The 16,235-nt window shown below is 42.9% G+C and overlaps 1 protein-coding gene across 10 annotated transcripts in view; it reads left to right on the forward strand.

The window, feature by feature from the left end:
• Positions 1–15,674, forward strand: part of mical3a (microtubule associated monooxygenase, calponin and LIM domain containing 3a) — a 59,532-nt gene extending 43,858 nt beyond the window's left edge. For 7 of the 10 annotated variants that reach the window (XM_034536092.1, XM_034536084.1, XM_034536085.1 and 4 more), the window contains 7 exons: positions 1,184–1,234; positions 2,099–2,206; positions 4,529–4,622; positions 6,646–6,696; positions 12,587–12,686; positions 13,426–13,499; positions 13,626–15,674. In XM_034536092.1, coding sequence (XP_034391983.1) covers positions 1,184–1,234; positions 2,099–2,206; positions 4,529–4,622; positions 6,646–6,696; positions 12,587–12,686; positions 13,426–13,499; positions 13,626–13,810 — 663 coding nt within the window. In that variant the 3' untranslated portion in view covers positions 13,811–15,674. The remainder of the gene's footprint in view (positions 1–1,183; positions 1,235–2,098; positions 2,207–4,528; positions 4,623–6,645; positions 6,697–12,586; positions 12,687–13,425; positions 13,500–13,625) is intronic. The other 3 variants (XM_034536087.1, XM_034536088.1, XM_034536086.1) reach the window with 2 other exon arrangements.
• Positions 15,675–16,235: the final 561 nt, after the last annotated feature.

A 16,235-nucleotide genomic window follows, 5' to 3' on the forward strand; every position in this document is an offset into this window, starting at 1 on the left:
CCAGCGTGAGCTCATTTCTGCCAATACATTTTAGTCTGCAAAACATCTGCTGACAATCAGTGGAGACCAGCTGCTCAGAGCCAGGCAGCAGACTCCAGGCAGCGGCCTGGACGAGGACGTGATTCACCACCACCTCTCGACGATTCTGAGCAATTTGTTTAACGCTCTGGCTCTCGTTCTTGTAGACATCCAGACCGGAGTGAATGAAATGACAATTTGTGGATTAGCGAGGATAGACGTCGCAGCTGTTGCATCCTCTCCTGCTTGACTTCCTTTGAACCGCTTTTTTCTTTCAATGATTTCTTCCCCCTGCCAGCAGCACTTGGACATCTTTGACCTTGTATCAGACATGCAGAAGGAAGCGATTAAGGAGGAGAAACTGGAGAAGGAGAGAAGGAGAGAGTTAAAGGAGAGAAAGAGGGTGAAACAGAGTCATAATGAAAGAGAGTGGGAAAAAGAGGTTGATCGAGAGAAGGAGAGAGACAATGAGGAGGTATTGTTTGTGTGTGTGTGTGTGTGTGTGTGTGTGTGTGTGGTTTAGATAGGTACAGTCGAGTTCAGGGCCAGCGGCATGAATTCAAAAACCATTGTAAACACATATTTAAAAAAAAAAAAAAAAAGAAGAAACTTCCGATATGAAGAATTTACATTTTGTTATTTTCCAATAACGTTTATCTGAATTTGGACCTTATACAGCTCCAGTAACAGGATGTGAAAGCTGTATCATGCCTGGCAGGCTGTGTGTAATTCAATAGGCACCCAGAGGAGTCAAGTAGACTCGTCTCTAGTGACTATTGTGGTGTTCATAGTTCTCTAGATCAGTGAGCGTATTAGATATACTGTCGTAGAGGTTATTGTATACCTGTCTATCTGCTTTCATGTTAAAAATCCTTGGTGTTAGAATCGGAAAAATCTGTTTTCTTACAATATGTTTTGTAAGTGCTGTTTTGTTCGACTAATTTCGGATTAACGTAGATGTATAGAATATCGCTGCACATTTCCTTTTTTTTTTTTTGTGTGTGTTGGTGTGGGACATTAACATTGCCCGTTTTGATTGTACCAGCTAAATCATAATTTAATTATTGTTTTTGTTTGTTTGTATTTATTTTGACCAATTTCACAAAATCATTAACCCATTTTAATCATCATCGTTTCCTCCCTTTTTTGTTTTGTCTTCCCCAAGTCTGTTTATGTCCCTCACGCACTGGCGTTCAAGAGATCGTACGCCACAAAGGTAGTATTACATACGTTCCCATTGATAACCCCCCCCCCTACACACACACACACACACACCTCAGCGCATGTGCTGGTTTCATGTCGTAACGCCTCATGCGCATCTGGCCGATAACTAACCGTCCTTTCTGTATGCATGTGGCGGTCGGACCGCAGCGCCCACTCACTCACTGCTGGACATCCACTCTGTTAAAACATGACTTTTCCAATCGCGCTCACTCTTTCTTCCTGGTCACAGCGATACCTCTTCATGTCTTGATATCAGGGGGCTGCTCCTCTCCGACTGGTGTGATAATAACCTGCCTATCTGTCACTGCGACGCAGTTTTTTTTTTTTTTACTCCAGCCTGGATGCAGGAATGACTTTTGGCGGTTTCCACCGGTGCTGTCCTCTCTTTTCTCTCGATTCATGCCAGCTTTCTATGTCCTCTCAAGTCGGCTAATGGCTAATTCACGTACTGTATCCTCCTATTATTCCGGAAGATTTCATAATATGAAGGATTATAAGTGTGAGAGCTGCAGTGCTGCCGATGGTAAATGTGTCGCATTGTGTTCTCGATTTGTTATGTTTCCATACCTTGGAGAATGTAATTTATAGGACTAGAAAAGCCTGTAGTTAATATGTAGTGTGTAGATGGACACTGCAGTGAAGTTTTAAAAATCCCAAGCTAGATTTTTATTGTTGTGTTGTAACCCCCCCCGCCCCCCCCCCCCCCCCCCCCCCCCCATCACACACACACACACACTCTTGTTCAGTTTTTCCTGAAGGGCCTAAATGGAGTCAACTCCACATATTAGTAGCTTGTGAGTGAGACTTCTCTGACCCTGTGTTTTTTATTTTTTTTATCTTTTTATTATTGCACCAGAAAACCTACACGGAGGAAGAGCTGAATGCCAAGCTGACGCGAAAGGTCCAGAAAGCTGCACGACGGCAAGCCAAGCAGGAGGAACTCAAGAGGCTGCACCGAGCCCAGGTAACCGCCCCCCTTTTGGAGACCTTTCCTCCGTCACCGCTGTGAGGTGGACCTCCGTCAGGGACATGTCGCGGCACGTTATCCAATTCAATTCAATTCAGTTTATTTTGTACAGCCCAATATCACAATTACAAATTTCACATCAACATTTCAGTTGGTCTGATAATTTGGTTCGCAACTAAATACTTGACATCCCCATCAATTTTAACTATACTTTTTTTTTTATTTAGAGCCATCCAACATGCACAAAAAAAAGATAAAGCGACAACATTATACCTGAATGTGACATTTGTCATTGGGAGCGTGTTAGCATGCTGATGAAGCCCAGCTTCTGGCATCACTGTGATTACGCAATCAGAGCTGCGGGCACGGCTGCCGGCTCTCGGCTGCCGTGTTGAAAGGAGGCTTGACGCACTCGTCTGTCGGTTTACCCGTGGGGTCTGTGTGCCGAATAGCTCTTCAAACAGTTTCACAAACTGTGATTCGTGTCATTCGTGTTAAACGATTTAAAAATGGGTTTTGGCGGCATGCTGGAAATTGGCTACAGAGGTATTGTTTTCACTGTTAAGCTGTGTTGTCTGTGTTTCTTTTGTTTTTTATGTACCATATGGTCACTCTTATGTGAAAACCTACACAGACTTTTGTAAAAGGGTTGGAAATTAACTTAACTGATTTCCAAATCCAGAGAAATTAAAATGAATATCATGAATATCTTGAATATCGTACCAGCATTTGGTGCTTACTTTGGTGCCAACGCTGTCTTTGATTGCGGTCAAATTCATACTTTGGTTCGGAAATTCACTGCAATTGATGTTAAAACTCTGCAGTCGGGCTTCCAGTGACGCAGCACTAAGCTACAGCTGTAGTCTCTGCTCCTGGAGCTGTGGTTAGCTGGCCTAAATCCTGCTTCCTTTTAGTGGCTATTTGCAGAACCTCCAACCACGCATCTTGTTTGGCTCCTCTTGCTGCATGGCACTGATGAAGTTCAGCACCGACGGGGGAAGTTAGTCTGAGAGGGGGGGGGCTTACATTTAAGGGATTAAGCCGTACATCTCTCATTCTGCCCCTTACATCACTTTTACCCACATCGAACCATTTAATAATGTATCAAGTCATACCCAATTATGTTCACCTTAAATATCATTTAATTGGACCAAATCCCATGGATACAAAATGCAATTCTCCTTGTCACCAAAAGGGGTGTGGAGCTAATCTTACCTATTAAAAGACCTATTTTAACACGGGCCACTCAAAGACATCACCTATTGCCCACTGAGCTATTTTGGGCAGATAATAGCCAAAAGTATTTTCAATATTTTTTTTAATGTAATTTTGAAAGTGGAATTAATGCAATAATTCAACATTTTAGTTAAGTGTGGGTTTTTTACCATAAAGATAAAGCCCCGCTAGTTCAATTAACAGACCCACACTCCAATGACCACAGATGACAGACTCGAGCTCTTGGTTTTACTTGCTGCAAGGAGAATGTTGAGCTGTGCCTCTGCACGTCTGCAAAACACTCTGGCTCGCCATTCTCCAGACAGTCCTTTTTATTGAAGCAAGTGGTTATCCCACACAGAATGAGGAAACAGTTTGTCTATTCCCTTATCAGTCTGAGATGACCCTGAGCCATGTGTGGTGCGCGGGTGTGTGAGGTATGTGGGGAGACACAAAACAAACCTAGTTTTGTGCCTGCACATTAAACCTGTTGTCCTCTTGTCCTCAGGGTGAACGGTATAGAATAAGTAAAACAACAACGTATTACTCTTCTTCTGTTAGCTACAGTAATTACATTCATAGGGCGTACATTCTTTAATGCATATGATGGCTGAGCTACTACATATGAAATGTAAATATGTCCGTAAGATTGATACTGGTTCACCTTTTTCTCACAGCACTAATAGTTTAAAAGTGGGTTTAAGTCGTGGTTCAACTGCCTCTGTGGCGTTGGCCTCCAATAACAGAGCCCTGAACACGAGATCTTCTGCATGCACCTCCCAGACGTCCTAAGAGGCTGCTTCCCCTCTATCTATTTCCCCCCCCGTCAATAGTTTTCTGGTCAAATCTGTGAAATATTGGCCCATCACAACAGGCCGATGCGCTTGTAGACTTTAATTAGCCGTGCTCCTTGGTTTTATTTCTAATGAGGGTAAAGCGTTGCATTAGTAAACCGTTAAAGGTAGCCTCTGCAGCAGCCTCCCTGAGAAACACGTAATTAGTGGCCGACGTTGTACTGTGCAGCCACGCTAGATAACTCCGATTGCTTGTAATGTGCCCGTGCTTATGCATTTCATTCATGACGCGACTCTCCTGTCCGTTCAGATCATCCAGAGACAGCTGGAGCAGGTGGAGGAGAAGCAGAGGCAGCTGGAGGAGAGGGGCGTCGCTGTGGAGAAGGCTTTGAGAGGAGAAGCAGGTAAGGCATCTTTACGGCCTGCAGCTGCTCTGCATGCAAGGTGTCTCCAGATAACTTCTGTTATGATTTGACGGCCATTTCAAGTAATTTGAAGTGAAACTAAACTTTGCGCTTCTTACCTTCATTAATTATTTCAAGTCAATCCCATGCGGCGCGCTGTACCCGCATGTGGGCAAATTACCCACGTTGAGTGAACCAAAGGGTGTCGTAAGTTTCATAACGCATAGAACCATTTTCATATTAACATTTTACACTGAATTACTCTGTGTGGCAATTAAATCTTGTTTTTGTGTCGGCGTCGGCTCCGCGAGACGGTGTTTAACGTTCCGCGATATGAGTTCAGCCTTTTCTACAGCTCCCAAGGGAATAATAATAATAATATCGATGATTAGGATGATGTGACCAAGAAACTGCATTAACCCAGAAAAGCTGTCCCTCTGCGATCATTTGCGAAGTCTGCATTTACAATTTCTGCGGCCGCACCGAAGCAGATATTGCAGCACGTAGATTTGTGCGCATCATAAAGACATGTGTTTCTCCAAAGTAATGAGCCCAAATTGGTCTGGACAAGGGACTATCACAGACGATGTATATCCGAGGTGAAGAATGCATTATGTGTTAGAGGGCAGCACAGTTAATTATTTGGTACAGTTTTCTAAGAGTGTGAAGCATGAATAGCGCTCAGTAGTATTAACATAATTTACTTCACGTCAGGCCCGAAGGTTTTCCTTTATAGAGCCGACAGTGTATTCCATCCTAGTTGACTTAACGATGATGGTACCAAAAGCTTCTATCACGCAAATGAGCGCACGCAACGTGAGCGTTTCATTAAATTCGGCCAATTTTCTTTCCCTCCAACCAAATAACTCTTTGCTTTCCCCATCAGCTGTATCTGAAGCCAATTGTTTGAGTCTGTTTTAACTTGTTCACTACTCTACTCTCTTAAAGGATTGTATAAAGGTACTTATACGTTACCCAAAGAGCACAAAAGAAGATCAGGTATTAGATATTTTACTGTAGTTTCCTTTTTTTATTTATCTTTTATTAATTGACATGTGACACTATTATGTAGGCTCCATCTGTGGTGGCACACTGCAACATGTCTCCATCTCTGAACATGTTGGTCTTTGTCCGTTCATAACTTGTCCGCCATCGTCAGTCCGAGCTGCATGCGATCAGGAGAATGTGTGTCCCGGCATAGATTTGTGTTTGCTCACTCTGGATGTGTCGCCTTCACCGCCTCTCAACGAGGAGAGTTTCTGTGCTCTGATCAAGACTCAGATCACGTTACATTTGATAAGCACAATCGGAGTGAGAGAAATCAAATATGTATTTGTTTTCAGGCTGACGACTTCTTTATTACGATGTTTTCTGCAAACCTTCACTGTGTGGCTGATTGACTTGATACAGATGATTTTTGAGATTGTGTCTATGACACGTGTTTTTCTTTTGTCTTACTGTGGTGAGCATTCCAGAGTTGTTTGTGACTTGGTCTGTTGCACTCAAAGATCTCATTTAACAATCAGCTACTCGTTCAGTCTGAAACGATTAAGTATTAAATCATTGAATTATTGTGTGCATATGGATTGGATAGCACATAACTGGAGACATAAAAGCTTTTCTCGCGGCAACTTTGTCAAATGAAGTGCACGCGATACGAAAATAATAATTTCCTCAACTCATTACGAGAAGCTTTGTGTGATATTAAGCAGACTCAGCCAGTAAACAGCAACGTGGCAAATCTATGTTGCAGCCTTTTATTGTTTTTGAAAGAAAAAGAAGCCATATATGATTATTGCTCAGCCTGAATGCATTTTACCGATGGACTCTCTTTGTTCTGAGTGTTACTGCAGCGTGTGTGTGTGTGTGTGTGTGTGTGTGTGTGTGTGTGTGTGTGTGTGTAAGAACTATTTGCAAGACCATGCATGACTTGTTGTTGCCGGAGAATTTTGTGCGTGTGATTGTGTGACCAGTTTGGGGCTGTGAAATAACTCCTATCTCTAATATATCCCTGTCATTGTAGACTATTGGGGAGATTCTAATTACAGTGAAATCTTGGACTTGCATCTGGGCGGTATGTATTTCAAATCTGTCGCTTTAAACTAACCTAATGGCTAACCCATCTGTCCTACTACCCCTCACCCGACTTGAGCTTTGTACCCCTCATATCTACCATGATTGGCTGTCTGGCTTTTAGCCTCTTTGCAATACTCTATCTCTCTACCCCCCCCCCCCCCCCACACCCCCACCCCTTCCTCCACCCGCACTGAGTTTACATCAAACAAAGATCAGACATTTGGCCTCATGCTGTTCTCTTAAGATTGTCTTTGATCTCTATACACTCATAAATGATAAATTCATGAATAAGTAACTTTTACTTGTGCCTCCTCAGCACGCAGACATTATAATGCAAACTGCAGTGGAGACGACGACATATTGCAGAGTCAGAAATCTTAAGCAGCGATACAGACTGCAGAGGAAAAAAAACGAAATAAGAACCGAAAAACATAAATAGTGCACCTATATAGAACGTGTACAAGTGCTGGATCTGGTTTCATAGCTTGAAGATGCTAATATTCGATATGTTCTTATTGTCAGTAAATTGCATTAAAAAAAAAAGAACAAGAATATCGATTTTTACTAGCCACTATATAATGCGCAAATTCAAGCCGATACAATTTATGCTTCTGTATCATAGAGCTCAGTTGTTGTCCAAAAGCTAATACAAAAACACATCAATGAGCCACGCTGTTGCACAAGGCAATCACGTGCACTGTCATTTATTTTGAGCCAATCACGCACTCTATTGTACCGCCACACACACCAGTGCATCAGATGTGAATTATTCCACAGCTGAGAATATTCTCCAACAATTGCCGTTTACTCTTATTAAATTAATGTCAGCTCAAAGAACACACACACACGCATGCACACACATTTACACACACACTCACACACTGTGTAATTAGTATTCTATAACCTCTCCCATACTAATCTGCTGGCATGGCTCTTAGCTTCCCCTCATAGCTCAGTGCTGCTGAACTTCTGTCCTGTAGTCCCAGCAAATGCTCCCCTGACTTTCTCATACCTGCTCAGTTGCACAACTCCCAGTGTGTGTGTGTGTTTAGTGTGTGCTAATAGTCAATGTTCCAACCCTTGACCCTTAGCTGCTATGGGCCAATAACACCGTGTCTGGGAGTGATGTCATGTGTTATCTGTTGTTTTCTTGTGGCCTTGTTTGAATATGAATACAATGCATCTTTTTCCTCCACATGTGTCCAGCAAAGTCAGCAGGCTTTGTTTGTTTAGTAGTCATTTTTGTGTCCCAGCAGGAGTGGGGGAAAAAAATGAATAAAAGGTGCATTTCCACATATTTCAGCAAGGCCTGTGCCACTGGTTGTTGTCACTAAACTAGACGGGAGATTGCGTGGAGCTCTGACACAAAGATGAACAAATGGACATAAAAGGAGTTTTCCAAACTTCACTGGTTGACCAGGGTTCTAACAGGGGCTCGACGTTTCTGAGCTCAAATCCAATTCTGTGGGGTTGATGGAGGTAATTAATTAAATGAAGGATGTGTGATGACTCACTTTAAAAAAAATTAATCTTTGCAACCCCAATACGGTGTGTTTGTGGTGTTTTGAATGCGTCACGGGGGAGGATTTGTCTTTTTGGGCTCTTTTCATTACTTAGTTTGTACATCATCGATTTCTCTCCTTGCCTCCTCTCCTCTCGCATCTCAAGTGGGAGGGACTAAGATGCGAGCGGAAGGAGGCAAGGAAGAGACATGAGGTGAGGAGCCCGAGGCGACAAGCGTTGGAACAAAATGAGACATCCGTTCTTCCAAGTCGCCATATTCAAGCAACGAGAATCAATTGCGCCGCGTGGCTCGGCGGTCCATCGCTTTGTAACGCCTCTTTTAGACGTCACGGGTGCCGAAAAAAGACTTCCTCAGAGGACCCACCTGTGCATCCTCGCTCCCCTCCACTGAAGATGCATTTTTAGGATTTGAGAATGATCCGCTAAGATCACTTTCCGGGTCACAGGCAAGAGGATGGAGGACAGAGGAAGCGAGGAGGCACTAATGGAGAAATGAGAAGAGCAATTTCACTTGTTTCATCACGGGCTGAATTGTAGAATATTTGACTTAATAATTAATTTAGCTGTTAGGTGCATGGTTGTATTTTAGCCTTGAAGGTGGCATTACAACTAAAACTAGGATCAACATGTTTTACTTTGATTCCTTTACTTTAATGATGATACAAGTATTTACTGAGAGTCCGACGATGCATTTCATAATTATATTTGCCTGTTTTGCCGGAGCCAAAAAGAGTTATTAGGACTCCAATCCGTCCAAAATAGATTTTATAAACTGCAGTTTTCCCAAAAGATTTGTACTTTTTCTCTGTGATAGTCCCTTTCAGTAATTATCTGGCATCTCACTCTTTCTCCTTTAGCCTGAGGACATTGTGTCCTATTTGTGTCATGTAGTGGTACAAGCCCTTATAAGTGTGTGACTCTGCTTTCTCCAGTTATCTTCACATTTTCCCTGAATCTTTTTCATTTTACACTTGTTCTATAGTCTTTATTTTGGGGGTTCATTAAGGAAATAATGAGTTTAACGGTTGCATATTAGGAAAAAAGTCCTGATGTTCACTTCAATAGTAGCTACACTTTAAAAGTCACCACACCAGCAACAAATTGGTCTGAACATGTTCGAGCAGTGTTGACAAGGAGCGGCTGAAACATCTTTAAGGGAGAAGCAATTCTCTGTGAAGGAGATGTGTATCGCCTGGTGATCAGCAATGGCTTAAATAAATGGTATTGAATCATCTTGTGTGCTGTGATGAACACTGGCCACATGCCGAGGCTATTCCCGTTTCAAAACCAAACACAGGATGCGGTTGCAGATAATCTAAAGAACGACAGATGAAAGCTTAAACGGGGGGATTCTTTCTTTCCTTTCCGTGCACCAAGTGTTCTGTCTTCTCTTGTTTCCTATTATTACCCCTTCTTTTTTTGTTCCATCCTCGCACCACATGGCTGATCTCTCCCACCTCCTCTCTGTAGGTGATTTGTCTTCTCTCTCTCTAGCACAGTGCTCCTACCCTCTTTTGATTTTCTCCTCAATTTTCTTTCTCCCTCATCACACCCCTCCTTGCCCTTCTGCCTCCCCCTCCACCTACACCCTGTGTACTCTTTTTCTCTCTGTAATGTCTCTGCTCTCCCTCCTGCATTATTTCCACCTCTCTCACTCTCTCACACACCCACCCATGCACCAATCTGCGTCACTCCCTCATGCTCTCCTCCCCCCCCCCCCTGTCTTGTGGAAGTTGAGCCCTTTGTGGGGATGCCACGCCGAAGACCTCTCTCCTTCTGCCTCTGCTGTTCCCCCGAAGGTAACGTAACCCTTGTCGCCTCCGCTGACCGTTGTGGCGGGTTACCATGACGACCGTAAGGATCTCCAGAACTGGGCGACCCTGTTGAGCCCCCCCCCTCACCCAAACTTCTCCGTCCGACCCTGTTTGTGTGTGTGTGTGTGTGTGTGTGTGTGTGTGTGTGTGTGTGTGTGTGTGTGTGTGTGTGTGTGTGTGTGTGTGTGTGTGTGTGTGTGTGTGTGTGTGTGTGTGTGTGTGTGTGTGTGTGTGTGTGTGTGTGTGTGTGTGTGTGTGTGTGTGTGTGTGTGTGTGTGTGTGTGTGTGTGTGTGTGTGTGTGTGTGTGTGTGTGTGTGTGTGTGTGTGTGTGTGTGATCAGGCTCAGTAGATTTCCCCAGAACGTTTCCAAAACTCAGTGAAGTATTGAGCCGTTTATGATGAGGACATTTATTTCAAACGGTTAAAACATTTTTTTTTTTTTAAAAAGCTCCAATGTCATCACAATTTTGCTCACTGCGTCAGAGTGTGTGCTGTCAAAGGTTCTGGCCAGTTGGTTATTTTACACTTGACTTCACCATGACAGTTATTTAATGTGGATTGTCATATTCCCCCTAACCACATAAGGAGCAGGTTGGAACCGATATCATTACAGTACCCTGCAGGGTAGATGTTCAAGGCCTGAGCAGGTCACGTTTAGGGTCAGGTAACCTGTAATCCAACAAAATGCTGGAGTTAGAAATATAAAAAAATTTAATTAGGCAGATAGCAATGACACAGTGACACCAAAATGCCATTTCACTTTATTACAACTAGGTGAAGTTATCATGTGTCATAGCTCTGTGGTCAAGGGCAAAGATGCACATAGTGTCATTATTGTAACCGAGACGTCTCCAAAGTAGAAATTAATATTCAGGTTAGTTTTGTGGGGGAGGGCTCCAGACTTTGATCTGGGTATTTTGTCATCAGTCATCTTTGGCAACAGTTGCTGTTCAGGAGCAGGACTTAGAGTGGTCATTTGTAGCCTAGCAACACATGGTAAACCCTCCAGTTTCATACCGATGTATAGACTGTGCGTTGTCGTTGCAAAACATTTAACCGTACACGCATAGTGTCTCAGAATACTAGGAAAAATATCATTTTCTTAAAGGGGAAATTACTCTGCTGCCATGTGTCTAATCAACAGCATGCGGTCTGTTTTTCTGTTTCGCTCTATTTAATGGTAAAGCTGCATCGTCTTTTGTAGTATCTGCCTTTGCCTCCATAAAATGACTAAAGCCCTGGCAGTGAACACGTGAGACACGGCTAGCTCGCGGGCGACTTTGTGCTGCAAGGAGTGAGAAACCTGCCTGGAGTGACGATTTGTTCTAAATATTAAAGTCTGACACACATCAGGTCCTAAAACAATAATGGATCTTCTGGTTGGTTCCAGTATCTAACACCCCGACGGTGGCAATTTTGCCCGAGCTTCTAATGCGTGCTTGTGTGCGATCTGGTGTTTTTGGGGTATTGGTGCTGAGTGGTGGAACAAGTTGAGGTAGTTCAAGAGATGGAGAATAACATCCATTTGTCGAATAGGCTTGGAAACCCACATGTTGTATGCAGCGCCTCTCTCTCTGTCTCTTGTTAATTAGTGAAAGCCCGCCCCCGACACCATGCGATTTACTCTGCGTTGTTTTTCCTTTTTCCTTTCGCAAGAGCCTCCTCTTCCCCAGCTAAGTATCTGTCACGCCGCATGGAGGATTGCCTCCCGGCCCCGCCTGCTGCAGTCGGATGAAGGGAAAGGAGGCGTGTCCCCGGCAGTGGACTTTTCTGCGCGTGCCACACACACACTGGTCTTCTCTGTGCAGTGCGCAGCTGCTCTGCTCTGACTGATTGGGCCAATCCTGCAAACTGCGCAGTGCAGTCATTAGCGCCGAACATGCATCACCCTGAGGCAGACCTGATGGAGGAGTGTGCACTGTTGGGTCTCGGGGATCAGTCATCCCATGAACACTTGACGTTATCATTGTAATACGTTAAGACGTTACCCTCAAACCAATCAGCATGAATGGGATGTAAAAGGATTTATGGGTCAATACGTGGACAGGGGAGGAGGATGAAGTGCTATCGGATCCTTGGGTTTACGTCTCTGTAATGTCTTAGCTACTGGTTGGTGTGTTTGTGTTTTCTCTTCCTACACAAACTCTTATGAGGAGGTAGTTGCTCCTTAGAGCAGCTTCGTCTGACACAAAGTCCTAACTGGGTGACACACAAACTCTCAACCTTGAAAATACAGGTATTGTCTGTGTCTGCGTTGCGCATGTGTGTGTGTGTGTGTGATTTGCGTGCCTGTTTTTATGTCTGTGTGTATTTACCAAAGTTGAAACCTGTCGCTTCACGTCATCTTCTGTGCACCGCCCCCTACGTATGGTGCGACTGAGCGCGTCGCTGTTGAGTCCATCCTTCCACCTCACCATCCCTCAGTGAGGACTTCCTGGCTTGGCTGTCATTGCATTGCCGGTGTCGGTCCTTGTTTGTGTGACATTGGTGTCGTCTCCAAGCCCTCTAGCGTTCTTACTCCCACTCTGTGCTTCCCCCTTCCCCTCCAGGCATGGGCAAGAAGGACGATCCCAAGCTAATGCAAGAGTGGTTCAAGCTGGTGCAGGAGAAAAATGCCCTGGTCCGCTATGAGTCAGAACTCATGATATTGTGAGTACATTTCTCGACTGTTGAGATGGATAAACTAATCGATGCGCTGTAGTCAAAAGGGGCTTTTCATTGCCAGTTAGCAGCTGTCTGTTCTCGGTTGCTATGCCAACTGTTGTAGTAACCAAGCAGCTAGTTTTTAGATGTCTAAAAACTGTATTTGTTACAGCCTACGTCATCACGTTTATTGGCATGATCATTTAATTCATCATAAAATTATCATTTTGATCGTTCTATAGTCTCCCCAAGCTGTACTTTCTCAGACATTAAGATGAAACTTAATATCCGCAATGAACTAATCAATGAACAATAGTGGCATCCTTAAAAATGCAGTGAAGCATGATGTTTATAATATTCCATCATTTTACGAACAAGGCAAGTATAAGCTAAAACTAGACTGTACAGAAGGTAATGCTGACTTGTAGTTATGACCAAATGAATCTTAAAAAGGTTGTAGCCCTGTTGAAAATGATAATATACTGTGTGTGTGGTTTGAAGCTTAAGAGAAAACAACTTCATTACTGTGATTAAATCAGCCAGCGTTCTCGTGATCGGTTACTAAAAGCTTTTAGATTATCTATTCATCTCTTTTTAAAACAACGAATTAAAAAAAAAAGAAGAGAAGACCCCGCCGAGTTAAATGAAGTTGCAACCAGAAAGCCTGAATGTTGAAAGCGATGATTCATCGGCGGAACGTTTCGCTCGTTCATCTTTTTTTTGTCCTCCTTTTTCCGTCCTCAAGCGCCAGAGAGTTGGAGCTGGAGGACCGACAGAGCCGACTGCAGCAGGAACTCAGGGAGCGGATGGCCGTGGAAGGTGAATGCGGGCGCCAGTTAGCTCACTGGCCTCTTGAGCACTGACATGTTTTGACCTGTACGATCTGCTCTTTCCCTTTTTAACACATTGCTTCCCCCCCCCCCTCCCCTCCCGCGTGTCTCTCAGACAACCTGAAGACGGAGAAGGAGCTCGGTCAAGAGAAGCAGATCCTGAATGAGATGTTGGAGGTGGTGGAGCAGCGCGATGCCCTTGTGGCCCTCCTGGATGAGCAGAGGCTTCGGGAGAAGGAGGAGGACAAGGACCTGGAGGGCGTGATGCTCTCCAAAGGCTTCAACCTCAACTGGGTTTAAGAGGAGTGAAATCATCTGCTCAAGTCCTGGAGGGAATTGACTCAGATGGTGATGAGACTAGTCTGCTGAACACCTGCAGCAGTGAATGCGTCAAACACACACACACACACACACACACTACGACTGTCTCTGGCATTGACGCAGTCCGCAACGTTTACACAAAGCAGTCCCAGTTCATCACTTTGCAGTTTTTGCTTTTCCCTCCCTGGAGAGAGCAGTTTGGTCCTGCTGATGTAAAGGAATTGTGTTTTTTTTTTTTTGTGTATAGTTGTCTAGAACATGTCACATTTTGCGGCGGATGAGGGTCCTCTCTCTTTTCCAAAAAGGTCGGCTACAGAGGTGTGTTTTACACGCTGGAGTGATGTCTGCACTCTCAATCTCTGGAGGACGGACGTCCTCCGCTGAAGCTGCCTTTCTATCCACTGACAAGCTGAGTCCTGCATCCTTATATAGACACCATAAAAAGGTTCTTCTTTCCCCTCTCACAGATTGTCAACACTAAAAATCCATTAAATATGGCCATGGTTTTCTATGTATTTATTACTTTTTGTTTGCTTTTAACAGATCAACATTTTTGTTTTGTTTTGCATTCACAGGAGAGTGCCCAGAATCACATTATCCTGCACTTGTGCATGATTTAGATGCACCCATAAGCCATTGCATGTCAGGAATGAAGGCTGCAGGCACATCGAATACCTGTACCCTTGTCTTTTATAGCTAGGACATAGACTACAGATGTATACTGTATAATATATATATATATATATATATATATATATATATATATATATATATATATATATATATATATATATTACACATACACATATATATACACATATATACATGAGCACTGAAGCATTTCACATGACTCGATAATGATGGGCCTCTCCTTGACATGCTGTTCACTGTATATCACGCTGACGGTTAACGTTTACCAACACTGGTCAACGGTCGAGATTGGATGTTTATGATTCCGACTGGTAAACGGTAGATTTATCTTTTGAAGGAACTGTCCTCAAGTTCAGATATGTTTTCTACCGTGTGTGTCAACATCGGGATATCATTAATAGAGCCAATTTCCCTGTTGATGGGAGATCAGCATAGCTCACATTACTCATTTTGTGCCACAGGAATGTCTGTTGGTAGATATGCTGCAATATCTGAGGAGTACACCACAAGGACTTACACACTACACGCCACTCATCATTAACATGGCAGTGTTAATACTTTACCCTTGAACAAGATGCCTTTTTGATTTTCATTTTCTTTAGTAAAGTTATATTTTATTTTTTAGAGTTGACTTGTTTTTTTGAGGTAGTCACGTGTGTGTGTGTGTGTGTGTGTATCCCACTGGAACTCAAGTTTTTTTTACTTGTCTTTTATTTTTCAAATACTTTTATACAGCAGGTCCCTAAACAAACAAATGGATGATTTTAAATGGGGCCGCTGAAGGAATGCAACGTGCTTTATGAGCAACTGGCATCAAACCGGAACATTATGGTTTATCTGGTGGTTAGTCAAATCTAATAGCCTTTTTGACAACAGTACAAATCCTGGTGGTCACTGTTTTACAGCACAGAAACAATAGAGGCTATATTTATGACTTGGTATGACATGTGAATACAAAAAAGTTATATCATTTTAAGGGTTGTTGCTTTAGATGATGTGTGACAGGTTTGACATGATTGTATTGATATTTATTAACGTGTGCAAACTGTATTATATGTAAAGAAAATGAATCCTAATTTTTAAACTGTTCTGTTGACTCATGACTTGTAATGTAAGTGCTTCATGTAGCTAAATGCATAGGGGTGTTGGATGTATGCTAAAAACGGCAATAAAATAATGCAGTTCTTTTAAATGTTTGGTCTACTAAAGTCTCATTTTCTAAAGCGTTATGGTCAGACTAAAATCTGTTTTTCTTCAGAGAACATGACATACTGTAGCAATGAGATTAACTGCAAACCCATATATTTTGATTAAGTAACGCAGTCACTTTGTCAGCAAGGATTTTGAGACGAGTTTTAAATTTAGTAGCATATGTAATTGTAGAAAAACAGCATTAGAAATAACAATACACGGCTAGACACACAAGATGAAACGCACATATACATAATAAAAACAACTAAATTAGCACAAATTGTGAAAGTAAGGACAGTAACAATATTTGTAATAAAATAATAAATAAAAAAAGGACAGGCTTGGTTGGAGCAGCAGGTAAACTAATTATGTTTAAAACCAGTGGAATACCTCTTCAACATTGAAAAAGCTTTGAGTTGTTGTCTTTTCACAAAATATAATAAGGAGCAAAATAGGACATTCGGAGCATGCACAGCAGCAACAAACTATTTGCTATGTAAGAGATATAAAGTGGAGTAAAGTCTACCTGTGTAGAGAATAAACTGTACTGTTACGTGTCATA

This window comes from Cyclopterus lumpus, chromosome 6, assembly GCF_009769545.1.
Source record: "Cyclopterus lumpus isolate fCycLum1 chromosome 6, fCycLum1.pri, whole genome shotgun sequence".
Classification (NCBI taxonomy): Eukaryota; Metazoa; Chordata; class Actinopteri; order Perciformes; family Cyclopteridae; genus Cyclopterus; species Cyclopterus lumpus.